At 35.7% G+C, this 19866-nt stretch overlaps 1 protein-coding gene across 1 annotated transcript; it reads left to right on the forward strand.

Annotated features, from left to right (window-relative positions):
• The first annotated feature begins 12942 nt into the window (after positions 1-12942).
• On the forward strand, positions 12943-16222 carry LOC148855513 (pentatricopeptide (PPR) repeat-containing protein). Its single transcript, XM_088982170.1, has 2 exons — positions 12943-15767; positions 15885-16222. Exon 1 carries the CDS (start codon positions 13021-13023, stop codon positions 15565-15567), a length of 2547 nt encoding a protein of 848 aa, XP_088838296.1. The 5' UTR covers positions 12943-13020; the 3' UTR covers positions 15568-15767; positions 15885-16222.
• Positions 16223-19866: the final 3644 nt, after the last annotated feature.

The raw sequence follows: 19866 nt of genomic DNA on the forward strand, positions 1-19866 counted from the left end.
CTGAGCTCAATTTGGACAGAGTACAAATACAAATATGTGTAGTGCAAGGCCTTGTACTTTGTATTGTAAACCTTGAATTTGTATTGTACATATATTTGTACAATTCCCAAACTAAGTTTTAGGAAAACTCCAAAAGTCCAAAATGACATGGCCTTTTGGCAAATCTTTTTTGAAATATCTTCTAGAAGCTCTAACGGTCAAAAGGCGATGCGAGCTTTTGCATCAAGATCTTAAGAGCTTGAAGACCGTTTAGTTAAAGCATGTCTTTCTACGCAAAGATGACTTGTAAAAAAAGGTGAAAAGCTCCATTCAAGGCTACGACTTTTAACAACTACATCTTTTCCCAACTAAATAGGAAAATACCAAAATGCGAGCTACTAGGCTTCTAAAAAGCTAACAGTTTGCACAAAAAGATGTGCCAAACGGGGCCAACATCATTTTATCTTATTTTCATTTTTCAAGCCTATTTTCATTTGAAGTTCAATGAATATCTCCCTTACCTTATTGTCAAAAATCTTAGGAACTTGGGAAGATTGAGCTTTGAGTTTGATGAATTTCTTGGGTTTATTGCTTTTGATGAGTGAACAATAATCATTTATTTCTCCTTTAATCATGTTTTATTTGTGCACTTATTTTTAAGCATTTCTTTGTTCTCCAGACATAGGATGGGGATTGGATTGATCACTTGGAATATCTAGCCATTTTTAAAAATAATTATTTAAGAGAATTTCAATTAAAGATCTCACTTTTAGTATACTGAAACATTGACGGAAGCATTGATTTATAGTTTGTAGAGTAATGATTTCATCAAAAACTTCTTTGTATTTTTCCTTTATATTTTTAGAGCTTTTTTTTTTTGTATTAACTAATTGAATTTCTAGTGGGGAACAGAAATGCTTGCCTTTATAATACCTATATTACCCTAGTTTTGATGTGGGTCATAAAAGTTAATTTTGATTACCTAATGTTAACTTATATATTTATTCTTTATTTGCACACATGTATGGCATGTGCCCTTACAAGTTTACATAGTAAACATTAAAGTCAAAAAGTTGTAGATTTGGAACTCTCCATGAATTGTTCATACTTTAGAAGTTTGTAATAGTCAAATGCGCATAGTTTATGTATTGACAATTTTAGAGTTGGATGCCCTCTATCCTCCATTTCAAAGTAGCATAGTGAGCTAATCCAATTATGGGTTTTTTTTTTTTCCATTACAATCTAGGAAAACTCCTTCAAATGAAGTTAATATTCTTAGCCATGTTGCAAGAAATATTGTCTACTCATTACATTTTGCAATAGTGCATGATTGCATCAAATGGCCAAAGGCAACAAGCTCCATATGAAACTCAAGTAAAACAAAAAATAAAATAAAATATAAGAAATCACAAAATAATATGAAATTTTGAAAAAAAAAAACTTACCTAGCATTGCAATAATTATAATTGTAGAGTGGTTTAGGGGTAAAAGAAGGTTTATTTATGTATCATGTTGAAATTTTAAACCTTGTGCATACATACATATGTATACATATTTTTGTTTATATTTAAATACATATTTTAAAACATACGTATACAAATTTTCATGCTATTTTTTATTATTTTACAAAATATTAGTATGCATACAATGTACTATATTTTTAATTGATGTATAAATTATATATAATATACATATAATATGTATGTATATATATATATATATATATATATATATATACATACAAAAAGTAATATAATATATATTACTATATATAATGTTATTTTATTTTTTTTACGTGATGTTATTTGTCAACACTTGATTTTGATTTAGTTTCTTCACTCCTTTATACCATTGTTTTTGGACCTCAAAACTAAAATATAACCAAATCAATTAATGACTTATTGAAGCCCAAAATTTCCTCTTTTCAATACAATCCGCATTTCAAATGTCCGATTAAATTACATAAATAAACCAAGTTTCAAAGTATCGAATATGTTAAATGTAACGAAAAAACACTAAATATAAGACTTAAGTTGACTATATATACATAAAAATCACATATTCTGATGGTTTTCATGAAAAAAAAACATATTATAATCAACATATAACAATAGAAACATAATGTCTACTAAGGTTATAATTATAATATACAAACCTATAAGTTAAATTCTTGTTCATCAAACTTGTTTATTAAATTTTCAACTCCAACTATTAAATTTAGGGGTTATTGTTGATAAGGACAACTTTTGACCCCTAATATCAATAAAAAATAAGTATTTTAATATAATTTTTGAAAAATATTAGCTTTTTTAAAAAAAATATCAAAAAAGGGCAATATACTATTCATCTTCTTCCTCCTCCGAGTGGTGAACATCGGGCGGCAAATCTCCTCCACCTCTCTCTCTCTCTCTCTCTCTCTCTCCCCTTCTTCTTCTTCTTCTTCTTCTTCTTCTTCTAATTCTTCTTCCTCTACATCAAAGTCCCCTTCTCTGCATTTTTCAAACTTAGCTCGTTGTAGACTTAGCTTGCATTGAGTTCTCTCTCTCTTTTTCTTTCTCATCATTCACAATAAAACAAAGTGGAGAGGGATCTCTGCTCTGTTCTAAGTTTGGAAGAACAAAGAAATAAGAAAAAAAAGAAGGGGAAGATTTACCACCCGATGTTCACAATTCAGATGAGGAAAAAAGTGAATAGTATATTGCCCTTTTTATATCATTTAATCTACAAATCTACCATAAATTTTGGCTTCACTCGTATTTCTTTTCATAAGCATAACTTTCCTTTAATTGTGAATCCTATGCCTAAAACAGTGTTCTTCACTAAATGATATTGAATTATAAGAAATTCACCATCTTGATTATCTAAATTATAAAAACTTTCTCTATCACCACCACGGTTATTATTAATATTACCATCTCCATTATTGTCACCACCACTATCATCATTATTATCATCAATTGTATCTTTTCTTTCTTTTTCATGTTTTCTAATCGATTGATCAACATTTTAACTAGCAACAAAAGTATTAGGTATAGGTGAATGATTCACCTAATACCCTTGTATTTTCTTTTTCCTCCAACCACGACAATATTGCATCATCTTATATATAATTAAGATTAATTGAGTCAAAGTAACATTCTTGATGCATCATATTTATAATACGATGTTTAACCCTTAATCTTATATTATAATGGATATATATCAACTTTTACAGGGTCTCGTAGAATATATGATTATTTTAATTTGTATAAATGAGATCGAAGGTACTCCAATTGTGTTCACAACCACTTATGAAGTAGTTGGTAATAATACTTTAATTGTAATTTTGCAAAGATGTAGGATATCTTGGCCATACATTAACCATAAATCAACTGAGAAAAATAAAAAATTTAGTACCATATATCATTAAAATAAAAAACTAAGGGTCTGTTTGGTTTGAGAGAATAGAACCTTGGAATCGGAATCAAAATGGGTCATTCTGTTTTTGGATGTTTGGTAGACCAGAATGGGAATGAGTAGGCGGGGTGTCATTCCCCATAAATGGCCATTTCTAACACCCTTCCTCGGAATGGGATTCACATTCCACAATTGACAAACGCTCAATGCTATTTTTGGGAATGTGGTTACATAATAGAGATTATTGCTTATGTCATCAATGCCATCAATGCCAAAATTGTTGATTTGTGTCAATGCGGTTTTGTTTTTTTTTTTTTTTTTTTTTTGGGGGGGGGGGGGGGGTGGGGTGGGGGTCCCCCAAAAAAGTCTCTAACTCAAAATATATTTAAAAGAACATTTAATGTGCTTGCTCACCACCTAGACATGTAAATCAGGCAGTGCCAGGCCCAGTACGATCATGCGGGTCATTTTGGGCTTGGGGTTTTAGGTCCATAGTGTCGTGCACAGCCCAACCCGCAACTTGGCCCAGCATGGTCTGCGGCATGGCCCGACACATTCCATATATTATTTATATATATTATATATATTTATATAAATTATAATTATATAATAATATATAGTATATAATATATTAATAAAATAAATATTTTTTTTAATTTTATTATACTAATTTATTTAATTAATGTATATATAAGCAATTGTATACACAAAATTCATATAAAATTAAAATTTTAAGTTTTTTGTCATTTTTTTAAATAAATAGCTTTGGCCCGATGCACAGCCTAACTTGGCCCAAGGCTCGGCCCACGGGCCAACCTAGTCCGCGACATGGCACGGGCCTGGGCTGTGGGCTAGGCCAGGTCAACCCCTAAAGTTTTCTCTGGAGAGGGCAGCACGACTGCGGGCCAGCACGACATAGCCCACACTTTGCGTGGGCCGCCCACATGTTGTGCCGTGCCGGCCTCTTAACGACACGACCCAGAATGACCCACTTTACACCTCTATCACCACCTAATGTATACACATTGTATTTTTCACAAACCAATTCCAGCCTCTTAATGAACCAAGCAGCACCAATCGGAATCCGATTTCGATTCCTGTCTGAACCAAACAAGTAGAAAGAATAGACCATTCCAATTCTGATCACGAACCAAATGGACCCTAAGTACTAAAAGACTAATATTTTAAAATATATTAAAATTCTATTATACATAGTTTAATTTTATTTCTTGCTCTCTCTGCTATATTATTCTCAAATCTTCTTATTGCTTCATGTAATAATTTGACCTATTTGAATTTTGAAATAACAAGTATTGGTGTTATATAATTAAAACATATTATACAATTTATAAATTTATAAAAACTAATAAGTAATAATTATATGAAAAATTTACACTTCTTGTAAGGCAATAGCAACATTATCTTCATAAGGCTTTAGCTTTGTAATCATCTTTTTTAAAGATCTTAATATTTTTTTTTAACACCAAGATTCATGAAATATTGGAATGTTGGATTTAGTTAGAATTCAAGGAAGGCTAGAAAATAATGCATTGATGAATGTGATAATTACATCATATTTATAGACTAAAACAAATATCAAACCTATTCTAAATCAAACTCTTAAACTCTATGTAGGACTCTTTGTAGTCTATCTTAATCCATCTCAAATTCTATCATAACAATAACCCATACATCAAATCTTATCTCAATTCCCTAAAACATGGGGAGAAGATATCTTCATGTGTTTGATCACAAATGGCCACAATATATCTATAACCTATGTACTCTGATTAATTAGGGAATTGGGAATCAATGGAATCAATTTGGGTTTTAGGATCATAATTAATTCCACTAATGATGCTATGATATATGTGGACAAATTTTTTTTTTTTTAGAATTGATAGTTCATTTGGGTACAAACAAAACAAGACAACACAAAAGTAAGGAAACACCTAAAAGAAAAAAATAACAAACAAAAAAAAAACACATTAATAGAAGAAAGACAATATAGTTATAGGACAGGTGCCACTCAGATAGAAAACTCAAGAAAAAACCTGAAGAGAACAAGCCTCATTTTGTTGTAAAATGAGTAGCCCTATTTCCTTCTTTGCCAAAAAACCCAAAAGAAAAGCGATGCTCTTGAGATAGACACAAGATATCAGCTAACACGAATTAGTAATCATAATCACAGTTATCAAATTTTGCAGGTAGACCAACAACCAAAGATTTGTAGTCGCTTTCAAAGATGACAAAATCACAACCTTTGCTCAAAACAAAAAGAATACTTTCTTTAATGGCTAAAGCCTCAACACAATGAGTAGAAACTAGTGAAATGGGACCAAACCTAGCAGCCACAACAGAACCTTTTTGGTTCCTCACTATTAAGCCAAAATGAAGTTGGACCTTATTGCAAAAACCAGCATCAACATTCACTTTTAATCAACCACGATCTAGTGAAGACCAACAAGATTTTGCCAACACCTGGCTTTCATTTGCATAGAGGACCTTCTTCTTAGCGGAGGATTAATACTTTCAAAAACATAATTATTTCTTTGCTTCCAAATAACCCACAAGATCTGGCTTAAAAAGATTAGGACCAAGTTCTTTTGATCGCTGATGTCAGTTAGTGAGTCAACCCACCATTTTACTCAAAGGAGGGAGGTAAGCTGCTATTATCCCACTTGCATCCTATCACACTTCCAAACTAAGCACATCTAGCATGGTTGCATAAAAACATGTCATATCATAGTTTCAGTGACCCTAAAGCTTATCATACATTTTAATGCCACTTTATCATAATTAATAACTAGTCGATATCCGTCTGATGCCTTCTTTGTTGTTCTACCTACTTCCTTATCCACTTGTTCCTCTCGTCTTCCAACATTACAACTTCTAATTGCTCTTCTTTGGGCCATTAAAACTTTTGATTGCTCTTCTTATTGCTCTTTCTACAATGTTTATTCTTCTATATGTAGAACCCTTTAACACCCTAAACTGACCAAGCTAATTCCTCTATGAGAATGGCCAAATTTTTTATATCTTATTAATGTTTAAATGAAGGGAAACTGTCTAAAACTTATCATGAGTTTTCAACATTTCCCTTAAGTTCACCACAAATTTTCAAAATGTTTAAAACTCACTATGTCAGTAAATTTTTATTTTCCAAAACTCACCTTCAATTAGTGCACCGTTAATGCTTCTTAACAGAAATGTCTATGTCAATAGAAATAACAATTTTCATGACCAAATTACCCTTGAATGACGAATTAGAGGAAAAATGGTCTTTTTTAGTTTTCAATTTTCTTGGTTTTTTTTTTTTGCTTTTTTAGTGTTTTGTTATAATTTTCATTGTTTTTTTTTATAATTTCTGCTTTTTACATTTTCTATTAATCTATAAGTTTTTCTATATTTTTTTTGTAATTTCTGTGTTTTTCTATAATTTTTGGTGTTTTTTCTACATAAAAGTTTTATTTTCTGATTTTGTTTTTATATTTCTATTTTTTATAATTTCTATGTTTTTATGTATTTTATATTTGAAAATATTTTTTGAACTTTTTCCTTTTTTTTCATGCGTAAATATTAAAATGGAAATATATTAACACCCGTTAGTTTGTTTAACATCAAGTTAGTGATATGGTGAGTTTTAGACATTTTAAAAAGTTGTGGTATGTTTAAGAGAAATGCTAAAAACTCATGGTGAGTTTTAGACATTTTCCCTTAAATGAACTTTAAATTAATAAAAATTAGGTGTAATATAAATATTTTTATTATATTTTAATGTATATTATATGAAATGAAATTTAAATAGGCTTCAAAGTAGTAAAACATAATTTTAAAATTAACAATTTTCTATTAATTTTTAAAAATTAATTTAGTAATTAGTAATGGCATTATTGTAATTTTATAGAAAAATTCTAAATCAAATCTTAATGGAGGTTTAAGTATTTATACATTAATTAATTTAAGTAATTTAAATATTAATATCTTAGTTAACATAATTAGTTTAACACTAATGGTCAACCACTAGCATCCAATATATTTAATTGAAGTAAAATGATTAGAAAGGTTATATTCTTACATAAGAACTGCATAGTATAGAACATTGGATTAATTATCCAAAGAAGTGTGACCAAAAAGATTGGAGATATCAGCCACCCACAAGATTGCCCCCCACAACGTCCCACAGTACATCCCCGCTGTGTATTGGGAACATCTCCCAATGATGATATATCATATCATTGGGAGATGTTCCCAATACACAGGAGGATGTGCTGTGGGACGTTGTGGGGGGCAATCTTATGGGGGGCTGATTTGAACCTATCAATCCAATGGAAAACTGTCATATGCTTTTATCAAATAGAGACAAAAAAAACTTTTGTTAAGTGGGCTCTCCATCCCTTAAGGCACTGACATATTAGACTTGAGATTAAAGAAAGTTGAGTAGCCCATGTTGTCCAAACAGTAGGATTTTGGTTGACCATTACCGTAAGTCTATATTCTAATGGGTTAAAGAAACCCCACCTTAATTATACATTTAAATGGGTTGGACTGAACTTCTGGTTGGATCAACCTTCGAGTTGGATGTTACATGGGTGAAAGTGGACCCGAATTATTCATTATCTTCACTTGTATGTTAAGAAAACAAGTAAATGTGTCTTAATAACCAAAATATATAGGAAATGTCACACCAACCCTATAACAATCGAGCAAGCTCGAATTTATTGATAAATTTTTATTAGTTTAAGTGCGTTTTATTAATATTATACTAATTTGATGTTTATTAATAATAACAAATTTTTAATTTTTATATGAACTTTAAATTTTCTAAAAAATAGTATTATTATAATGGTTATTATGATCGATTTAACTATATAGGTTATTACATGATTATTTTTGTATTATTAATAACATTTATTATTTTAAAGTAAAAGAATATGGTGGGGGCTTGTGTAATTAATGGGTTGGATGCATGAAACTTCATTTATATATGGTGTAGGGGGGTTTAATTTAAGGATGGGTTTGATTGCAACACCTTCAATTGCCATATTAAAGAGGCTAAAAGCACCATGTAAGAAGTAAAAACATGTAAAATGAGTTCATCTAGCTTTAACCACTCACCCAACTCTTGAAAAGTCATCGAAAATCGGTGCTCTAGCCAAAGAAAATGAAAGCCATGTGCCTGGATGGCTGATGAAGCAAAGCTAGAAATGTAATTGGAGGAAGATTGTCACTGATTGAAATTGTAGTATGAGTTCGCTGTTTGTCATGGTATTATCTATAAATACATATTTGATCGATGCAACGAAATACAATTTTCTTTCTCACTCGTCTTGACTGTTTGTCATGGTATTAGAGTCGTGACAATTAAATCCAAGATCCGTTGCAATTCTTCTATTTTGTTGCTACCTGGTTACAACTATGATTGCTGTTCTTGCTCAAGATTGACTGTTACTTGAGTTCCTCTATTCTGAGTTTGTTGCGTAGAGATTCTCTGTCATTTAGAGTTATCGTTTCACCATGGCCGGAGAAGTTAATTAGACTTCTCCCTACTATCTGCATCCCTCAAAGAATCCAGGAACAATGCTAGTTTCTTGTCCTCCATCCCCTCACCGGAGAAATTTATTCCATGTGGCAATGAGCTATGAGGAATGCGTTGAGAGCAAAAAACAAATATGGCTTCATTAATGGATCACTTCGGAAACTAGATCTATCAACAACCGGAGGGATGGCCTGGGAAAGGTGTAGCTCCATGGTCATCTTGTAGTTATTCATCACTTATCTTGCTCGTGACCTCCATGAAAGTGTTGCCTATGCTGACATAGCACAAGAAATCTGGTGAAATCTTGAGGAAAGATTGATTTGTCTCTACTCCACCAAGGTGAGCTCTCAATCGTCTCTTACTACACCAAGATCAAAGGTTCGTGGGATGCACTAGTAAATCTTGTAGTTACTCCTGGTTATACATGTGGTGCGGGTAAAGATTTTGCTACAGAGCAAGAAAAAGATCGTCAATACTAGTTCTTGATGGGGCTTAATGACTCATTAAAAGCATCTATTCAAGTATTCTGGCTCTCGAAACCCTTCCTAGTGCCAATCGTGCCTATGCTCTCATTTTCAGCATTTCTACCAAGAATGGGAACCGTGGTGATAGCCCATGCTCCTAGTACAAGTGCAACCACTATGAAAAGGTTGGCCATATGAAGGATCGCTGCTTTGAACTTCATGGCTATACAGAATGCTGGGATATGAACTTCATGGCTATCCAGAAGGCTGGGAGAAGGGTACATCCACTCGTAAGCATGACTAGCTAGAAACATTGTTGCTGTTCTCAGGCCGTAACGTGTACCACGATTGATACTCTAGGACTCCACAATTCTCAATTGGCAGTCTCACACCAGATCAATACGCTCAGCTATTATGCCTTTTGAATTCTGATACCCAACACTTTAGTGCCACCAATGTTTCTAGTAAGCATCTTTCTCCAATTGATAAGCAGTATTCTTGGATCCTTGATATTGAAGAGTTTGATCACATGACCTCCAACATATATTCTTTAATTACTGTGAATCACTATCTGTTACCATTCTTGTATAGTTGCTCGATGGCTATATTATTACTGCAACACAGAGAGGGACTATTGTTCTAGCTCCTAATTTACTCATCCGGAGACGTTCTTTATGTGCCATCATTCACACATAATTTGCTCTCCATAAGTAAACTCACCCATCAGTTCAATTGCAATACTATTGTGTTTTCTTCCACATGTTGCACTTCAGGATCAAGCCTCAAGAATGGTAATTGGTAAGGGAGTGTTGCATGTGGGCTTTCTTCCACAGTTCAATTGAAATGTGTTTGTCGCCTTGCCGGTGCCTGAGTTCACATTTGAGATTCTGAGAGAGAAGGAGAAGTGAGAAGAGGAACGAGAGAGAGAGATAGAGGGATCACCATCGGTCCGCCGAAGTTCACTGGTTGCACTGGTGAGTGTTTGCCAATTCTGTCTGCCTAAGAGTGTGAGGTTGTGACTGTAAAAACTGAGAAGAGAGAACTGAGGTTCGGCTAAGACTAAGAGAAAGAGATGATTGAGAAGAGAGAGGTTAAGATATTTAGGGCTAGGGGTTTTGGTTTAACTTAAAGTTTGGGCCGGGTTGGACTGGGCTCAGGCCAGGCTATTTTGACAAATCCCAAGCCTGGCCTGAAATAAGTTCGAACCGGGCTTTTAGGCCCGAGGTCAAGCTCGTGGGCTCAAATCTGTGTTCAAGCCCGTCTGGAGGCCGGGCTGACCTGTCGGGCTACCTAGCCCATGAACAGGTTTAGTTGCGATAAAGAATGTTAATAATTGAAACTATGCAAACCAATCTCGGTTATTGGAGGAGAAATCAAACCATGTTGACTTAGTCACATAAACTCTGTTAGGATAGTCTACTATGGGCCAAGGCTTCACTGGAAAAGATGTCGAGAGGAAGCGAATCTTCTCCATCATCCAAGATGGGAGGAAATTCTGCCACGGGCATCATATTCTTTTACTGTTTAGTCCTTTGGAAAACATATTGAGAATGGACAATGAGAAATTCATGCTTTAGGCTGTGTTAGGAAACAATGCAAATGGAGTGTAAATCCCGATTTAGGGTAAATTTGCACTCTGGTTCACTTTTGCCTGTGTTTGGCAACATTATATTAATGCATTTACAAATGATAGAAAACACATTTTTCAATGCATATTTACATTGATAATAAGATGTAAAAGTACATCAATAAAAAAGAAGTTAATTTGCATTAAAGTGGGCTTTTGATAAAAGAAAAGGCATATGCTTTATTGAAATTTGTGTTTTCATCCATTACAACCAAAAGTTTGTTTGTAAGAAGGTAAATTTGTCATTACAAACTAACCCAACTTTACAATTTATACGGACCATTTTATACTGTACATACTTGCATTCACACTTATTTGCATCGTTTCCAAACGCAACCTTAATAATAAATAATGAAAAAAAAAGAAATAAATCTATCTTAATATAATGGAGAGTGATGGAGAGAAATCAGTGGTTAAAGCAGAGGGAAGCATTATTAGAATTATTGGAATAGGAAACGTCTCTCTCTCTCTCAAGAGAAACAATCCATGATTTTCTATTATTGAAGGAGAAATGCAAGGGAGAAAGCCCTACTAGCGTAGCCTAGGGAGAATGCTAGAAAGGGAATTATGAAGAATTAAGGAGAAGCCAAGGTTTGGGTAAAGGGAGAAAGGAGAAGCCATCTGACGTGGTTATATTTATAATATACACTAATAGATTGGGGTGAACAAGTCATCAAAATAACCTTAAAATTGGTTTAAGTTTGCATAGGATATTTTGTAAACAAAATTCAATTAATTGGAAACATGTGAACAATTAAATTGTAAGTAAGCATTTGTAATTTTAGGTAAAGTTTGGGGAAGAAGTTAAAAATTGCATTCATTGGTTAACTTGTTTTATTAGTTTTATTATGAGGATAATGTCATTAAAATAAGTTCTAGAACATTTTGTCTTTTGTAGGAAAGATGTTGAAAACATACTTAAATTTATTGGTCCAATTACATTACAAGTAGTTAAAATGTTGGGGAAGATTTGTAATTTTAGGCAACAAAGGTGGCAATGAAATTTGCCCTTTAAAATGTTGTATACATATTAAAATAATTATTTTGGTAATCAATTAAAATTAAATTAAATACGTATATAATACTTTATTTCTAGGCTTGCAATATGTAACATCCTCGACTCACTGTTAGCCCAACTGTCAAGGCCCTAATATGGCCCAGCCCAATAGGCAAGATTTTCACTCAAGTCTCATCCATGACCAAGATTTAGATCCGATATACCTTCAGTTGGGCCTGGCCTAATATTGATTAAAGGTGTAAATTGGGCCGTGCCGCTTGCAGCCCGACACTTTTTTAAGTCGATCTGGCACAATGGATTACGAGCCGTGTTAGGCATGATACGATCGTATGAGACATGTTGGGCCTGTAGTTTCAGGTCCATGTGTTGGCACGACACGACACAACTAAGTGGGCCATGCCGCTCGTGGCCCGTGACATGATCCATATATATTTATATATATAATATAATATGTATATTATATATATTAATTATATAATATATTAATATATAATTTTATTTTCAATTTTATTATATTATTTCATTTTATTACTGCATACATCAAAATTCATAGAAAATAAAATTTTAAGATATATTTTTTTAATTTTTGTCTATTTCTTAATCTATATTAAAATTTTCATTATTTTTTTTTCAAAATTTTTAAAAAATATGGTTTGACCCCGCTTGGCCCATGGCTCGGCCTATGAACCAACCTGGCTTGCGGCATGACACAATACAACACGAGCCTGTGTGGGTTCGGACTGTGGGTCGCGCTGGGCCGACCTCCCAAGGGAGGGAAGCATGACCCAACTCAGCCCGAAGGCCGGGACGGCACGGCCCACACTTTGCAAGGGCCGCACGCGGTCCGGGCCGTGCCGTGCCGTGCCGGCCCAGCACCCTTACAAGCCCAATAAAAAGGAGATAGTTCACGGTTCAATTTGCTCATACAGTCATGCTCCTTTGCTTATCTTTGTCCGTTCTCCCATTAAACGACGGCTAAACTCATGTCTTCTGGCGCATGACGCGCATCATAAAACGATACGTTATTTCCCAAGCGTTACATGCGGCCACGCCTCCTAAACCTGTATTTTCAGGCACACTCTCTCTAGTCCACTTTCATGGGGAAGGCAGAGCCAGCTCGAATGATTCTGTCCTCAAATCCTTCTCTAAGGAAACTAATATTAAAGAAGCCATTAAGATATTGGAACGTTCAGACAATGTGGGTATCGGTGCTTATACCCGGCTTCTTGAAGCTTGCATTCGATCGAAATCGCTTAGTGGAGGGGAGAAAATCCATCAGTATCTCCTTAAGAACAATACTCATATTAGAAGTTCCATTGTTTTGGAGAAGCTTACCCGTTTGTATGTTGAATGCGGTGAAGTTGAACTTGCTCGCAATGTTTTTGATAGAATTCCGAACCCAAATGTCGTTTTGTGGAACTCGATGATTCGGGCTTATTCTTGGGATGGACTATTTGACCGAGCCGTTGATCTGTACTATGAAATGTGTGATATGGGCGTCGAACCCAACAAATTCACTTTCCCATTTGTTCTCAAGGCATGTTCAGTTTTAAAAGCGTTGGAAGATGGTAAAAAGATTCATGATCATGCCAAAAGGATTGGGTTGGATTTCGATATCTATGTTTCAACTGCTTTAGTGGATCTATATGCTAAATGTGGATGTCTCAACGAGGCGCAAATCATTTTTGATAAAATGCCAAAAAGAGATGTTGTTGCATGGAATGCCATGATTGCAGGGTCTGCACTTCATGGACTTTACAAAGATACAATTGGGTTGTTCTTAGAAATGCAGAAAGCAGGGACGAATCCTAACACTTCAACAATTGTCGCCGTTTTGCCCACAGTTGGCCAGGCCAAGGTATTGAATCAGGGAAAAAGCATGCACTGTTATTGCGTTAGAAGGACTTTTGATAAAGATGTGCAGGTGGGAACTGCGGTCCTGGATATGTATGCAAAATGTGAGCAACTGGATTATGCTAGACGAATTTTCAATACCATGGGAGTTAGGACAGAAGTAACTTGGAGTGCAATGATTGGTGGATATGTTTCATGTGGTTGTATGGGAGAAGCATTGAAGATGTTCGACCAGATGTTGCTTAAGGATGAAATGGATCCAACACCAGCTACACTCGGGATTGTTCTTAGAGCTTGTGCAAAGCTGACAGATATCAATAGAGGGAGACAGATCCATGGTTATACAATTAAGTCAGGCTTTCTTTTGGATATAATGGTAGGGAACTCACTTCTTTCTATGTATGCTAAGAGTGGACTCATTGACGATGCAATTAGCTTGTTCAATGAAATGGAGGCAAAAGATACTGTTTCTTATGGTGCAATCATCTCAGGATGTGGGCAAAATGGTAATGCAAAAGAGGCTTTGTTCATATTCCACAAAATGCAAGTATCTGGGGTCCACCCAGATCTGGCAACCATGCTTGGAGTTCTTCCAGCATGTGCGCATTTGGCTGCTTTGCAACAAGGATGCTCAGGCCATGGGTATTTGATTGTTCATGGATTTTCATCAGATACCTCAATTGGGAATGCATTGATTGACATGTATTCAAAATGTGGTAGAATAGATGTTGCCAGGGAAGTTTTTGATAGGATTCCAAAGCAGGATATTGTATCATGGAATGCTATGATAGCTGGTTATGGAATTAATGGGCTTGGCATGGAAGCACTTAGGCTTTTTCATGATTTGCAAAAAGTGGGTATAAAGCCAGATGACGTGACTTTTGTTTGTATCTTATCTGCTTGTAGCCATTCGGGACTCATTACTGAAGGGAAACACTTATTTTATGCGATGAATAAAGATTTCAATATTATCCCAAGGATGGAACACTATATCTGCATGGTTGATCTTTTGGGTCGAGGTGGATTTCTGGATGAAGCACACAATTTCATCCAAAGGATGCCATTTGAGCCAGATGTTCGAGTATGGGGTGCCCTACTTGGTGCCTGTAGGATCCATGGGAATATTGAGCTAGGGGAGGTAGTATCAAAAAACATTCAAAGACTAGGACCTGAAGGTACTGGAAATTTTGTACTGCTATCCAACATATATAGTGCTGCAGGGAGATGGGTTGATGCGGCTCATGTTAGGATTGTGCAGAAGGATTGGGGATTTAAGAAGAGCCCTGGATGCAGTTGGGTTGAGGTATCTGGAAGTGTTCATGCATTTATTGGTGGTGATCATTCCCATCCACAATCAGCATTGATATATGAGAAGTTGGAGGAACTTCTAGTGGAGATGAAGAAATTGGGTTATCATGCAGATGCTAGTTTTGTGTTCCAGGATGTTGAGGAGGAGGAGAAAGAAAGAATTCTCCTTTACCACAGTGAGAAGCTAGCAATTGCATTTGCAATTCTAAGTTTGAGCCCTAACAAGACTATTTTTGTTACTAAGAATTTGCGGGTCTGTGGGGACTGCCACTCTGCAATAAAATTCATCACTATGGTGACAAAGAGAGTGATAAGTGTAAGAGATACAAGTCGGTTTCATCATTTCAAGGATGGAACTTGCAACTGCAGAGATTTCTGGTGAGGAAGAGGATATATGTAGTAAAGAAATGGTATCAATGGCATTTGATGTGGGGAGGTCATACTTGTCTTGTTTTACATGATAAAAAGGCCATTACCAATTGTGGTTGCAGCCATCCAGGGTCTTGAGAAGGATAGGCTGGATATAGACCTAATCTTGGCAGTTTTTGAATTCTAAGCATTGGCAATTTGGTAATACCGGAGGTAAGTTCTGTTTAGCTGCTAAACCATTAGTATTTGGAATTTCCTATTTGCTAAAGCATGTCTGGATGAAATTTCTTTTCTTTTAATTATGAAGGAATCTAAAGGTTTTCTTGCCAGGCATGCACAACACATACATCACATGTGACATGTCAGGTGTTGGACTCACCATCCAATCTGTTCCACTGATGGAATTACTGTCAGAAAGATCTCTCCAAATGGATATCCGGTTTGCCTGATTTGCACATGCTTTTCTGATTGTCAGAAAAAAGTATTGCAATTGCCATTGAAGGCAGAAGACAGTTCGCCCTGGAATTGAACTAACCTCTTTGATTCTGCTATATGCATTAATAAGCTATTTCAAGATTGTTGAAGCAGGTATTTGAGAATTTTCCACTTGAAGAACTGACACTTTTTTATTTTTTAAAGGTAATAATATCCCCAGTATTTTCTGACAATTTCCTTATACTTTTTAGAAGTAGTTATTAGTTCTTTTCTTGGGATTCTTTTCATGCATGAATGTAGATTATTCTACATTTCAAGATCTATTAAGGATCATTGATGCTTCATCCAGAATGCATGATGTAAAGTTATATATGCAGCTTTGAGTTGTCTGTGCTTGTATTGTGTACATGGTAGAACTGGGTACATGATTGAAGCCTTTGTCTGGGAGAGGAAGAATCATCTCGATGTAGATCAATTATGAAAATATAAACAATAGTGGAAATGAATATGTGACATCAAATCAAATCAATTTCCTAAAACAGAATTATTAATTGAGGCCATAGGGTACTGCAAGAAATTGTAGAGGTAAAATAGGAATATTCATTAACTTAAGGGCTACAAAGATGGGAGAAATATTACCCTATAGTTAGGTTGAAATTGTCTCTAGGTTAACCTCCATTTGTAATCATTCAACAAATAAGTGGATCTAGAAGAAAATAAGAAGAAAAGAATGGAAAGGAAAAGAGAGAATATGTGGAATGCATGAATCAATCTTGAGAATTGCACCTTAATCATTTGTATTTAAATCAATGGCTTAAGTTACAAAAATGCCCATAATTACATAGATCATCATCATCGTCCATGCCTTATTCCAACTATATGGGGTTGGCTACATGAGTCCTGTTTCGCCAATCTGTTTTATTTAAAGCCATATCCATTGTAAAATTATTAGTGCTTAAATCATTTCTTACTACTTCTACCCATGTCCTTTTTGGTCTACCCCGAGCTCTTCCAACTAGTGTAGTCGGTGGTCTTCTATGCATGTGCCCAAGCTATCTTAGTCTACTCTCTCTCATTTTATCACTTATTGAAGCTACTCCTAGGTTCCTATTAGATAACTTCATTTCTAATCCTAGGTTCCTACAGATAACAAATTTTCTATGCTGTATTCTCAAGCCTTCTGGAGAAGGGGATTTGGTGTATGCTAAAGTCAAAGCAGTCTTGCAAGGACTAAAAATTGCTAGAGAGTTCAACTATGACAGAGTGGTAATTGAAGGCAACTCCAAGTTGGTAATAGGGTGGCTGAAAGAACCAGAAACAATGATTTGGAAACACAGGGATTCTATGAAAAGTTTTAAATAGCTAATTGTTCAATGGGAAAGGAAGTCAACAAATGGGTTAGCAGTTTTTTTTTTTTTTTTCGCAAAACAGGGGGTGCATAACAGCATAAATCTGAATTGTTTGTGGCTCAACTGTAATTCAGATTATGTAATGGGAGGAAGAATCACCCTGATTTGAGCCACCCTTGCAATCTACCCACTTACTCCCTACCCACTTTCCGAGTCCCTTCAAGAATTGCTAGACAGTTAGAGAAATTTGAGGGGATTTCTTGTGGGAACCGGGGGAAGAAAAGAAGGATCATGTGGTTAAATGGGATCAGGTCTGCAAGCCTAAGGATCTAGGGGGTTTAGGGCTAGGAAATATCTTTCTCAAAAATACCGCTCTCCTGGGTAAATGGTTATGGAGGTTCCTCTTTGAAAGAGACAGGTTATGGCACAAAGTTATAGCAAGCGTTCATGGTTAGGAGGGTATTGGTTGGGATGCTAAACTCAACCCTCATTCTACTTCAGCTTCCCCTTGGAAAGCAATCCATGAGGTTTGCCCTTTGTTTTTAAGCCCTACTTGGTTTGATTTGGGAAGGGGTGATCAAATTCGGTTCTGGGAAGATCTTTGGGTTGGGGAAGCTCCATTAAAATATCAGCTCTCTAACCTTTTTGCTCTCTCTAACCTTAAGGATGTTCCTGTGTCCTTTTTGTGCACTTCCTCTCCCTCGGGCCTCATCTGGGACTTGGGCTTTAGAAGAGGTTTAAGGGAGAGTTAGCGTGCATCTTTGATCAAGTTTTTTAATATCCTTTTTGGACCCACTTTTGGATGATTCTAGAATCTGGGTTCCCTCACCTGATGGACTTTTCACTTGCGTCTCTTTTTTCAAATCCTTAACTTTTGCCTACTTCACAAGGAGTGGACTTCCCGGTGAAAGAAGTGTGGTCTAAGACTATCCCACCTAAGGTTCAAGCTTTCTGCTGGGAATCTTTCCTTGGAGAGATTAACACTTGTGACGTGCTGCAGAAAAGAATGCCTTTTTGTTGCCTCTCTGCTCATATGTGCTTGTTGTGTAGGAATGGTGGAGAAACCCTACCCCACTTATTTATTTCCTGTCCCTTTGTCTCTCTCATTTGGGAGTTTTTCTGTGATCTTTTCGGCTGTAGGTGGACCCCTCCCTAGGAGGTGGCAGACATTTTCAGGCCTAACTTCTTAAGGCAATCAAAGAAAAGATGAAGACTGATGTGGAGAGTCACTAAGGCTGCAACTGTGTGGGTGGTCTGGGAGGAAAGGAACAACAGAATTTTCAATGGCAAAAGTAGATCAGTGGTGGATGCTATTGCGGCAATAAAAGTGAAGGTTCTTTTCTGGATTAAAAATATGGAATGCTTTCAGGATTTCACAGTGACTGATATTCTAAGAGTTTGGAAAGAGAGAGCACATTCCTCTAGAAACAAAGACAACATAGTAATGGACTGGAAACCTCCACAAGGTAGTAAAGTTAAATTGAATTTTGATGGAAGCTTGATGGGCAATCCTGGCATGGTAGGAATTGGTGGGGCAATTAGAAATTCAGAGAGTTGATTGCTGGCCCTTTATTCTAGGCCAATTGGTGTGGCTAACTCCATTAAAGCTGAATTATTGGCTTTACTACAAGGTCTCAGGATAGCTAAGCAGTTTTTTTTTTTTTTTTTTTATATGAATGAATAAGTAGTTTTATTAAAGAGAACAAAAGAGAGTACAATCAGCCTTGGAGGAGGCACAGAGTACTACCTCCCCTTTAGGGTGAGTACAGACCCAAGTCTTAACAAAAACAAAACAGAACTATAGATTAACCCAATACAAAGAAGCCCAAGAAACCCCTTGTTTGGCCAGAGAGTTTGCCAAAGCATTTTCTGATCTGCTAATCCATTGGAAATTGATTGACATATTCCTTGTGACCCATTTTACTTTTTTTCAGGAGATCTCTGTAACCCCAAACAGCATTGATCGGATTCAGCAGCCAGGCCACTACCACCTTGGAGTCACATTCTAACAATAGGTTCTGCACCCCAAGTTGGTTAGCAATTTGTAGGCTTTGTACATCTGCAAGTATTTCAGACCTTGTTGAGTCTCCAACTCCCACTGGACCTGAGAATAAAGAGATAATGTTGCTGTCTTTGTCCCTCAAAACCCCTCCAGTGCCTGAGGGCCCTAGGTTGCCTTGGCTGCTACCATCAAAGTTCAGTTTTACAACCCCTTCTGGATGGGGCGTCCACCTTACTTGTGTCCTAATCTTCTTAAAGATTACAGAAGCCACCATTACCTAATCCCTCTAAATGTCATCATAGGAATAATCCACAAACAAATCAGAAGTCTTTAGCCAAAAGATGGTCCTTGTTAAAATACTCTCCTTAACTTCCTCAAGACTCCTTTCTTTTCCTTGGAATATCTTGGCATTCCGTTTTTCCCAAATAGTCCATACTGTAGCTGCTCTTATGCATTTCACATCAGTTTTCCTCTCTTCATTGGCCACCTAAAAGTTGATGGATCAAAGAGCATTTTTACTTTTGAA

The sequence above is a fragment of the Nelumbo lutea genome, chromosome 4 (genome assembly GCF_056320005.1).
Source record: "Nelumbo lutea isolate HS-2025 chromosome 4, American lotus-T2T, whole genome shotgun sequence".
NCBI lineage: Eukaryota > Viridiplantae > Streptophyta > Magnoliopsida > Proteales > Nelumbonaceae > Nelumbo > Nelumbo lutea.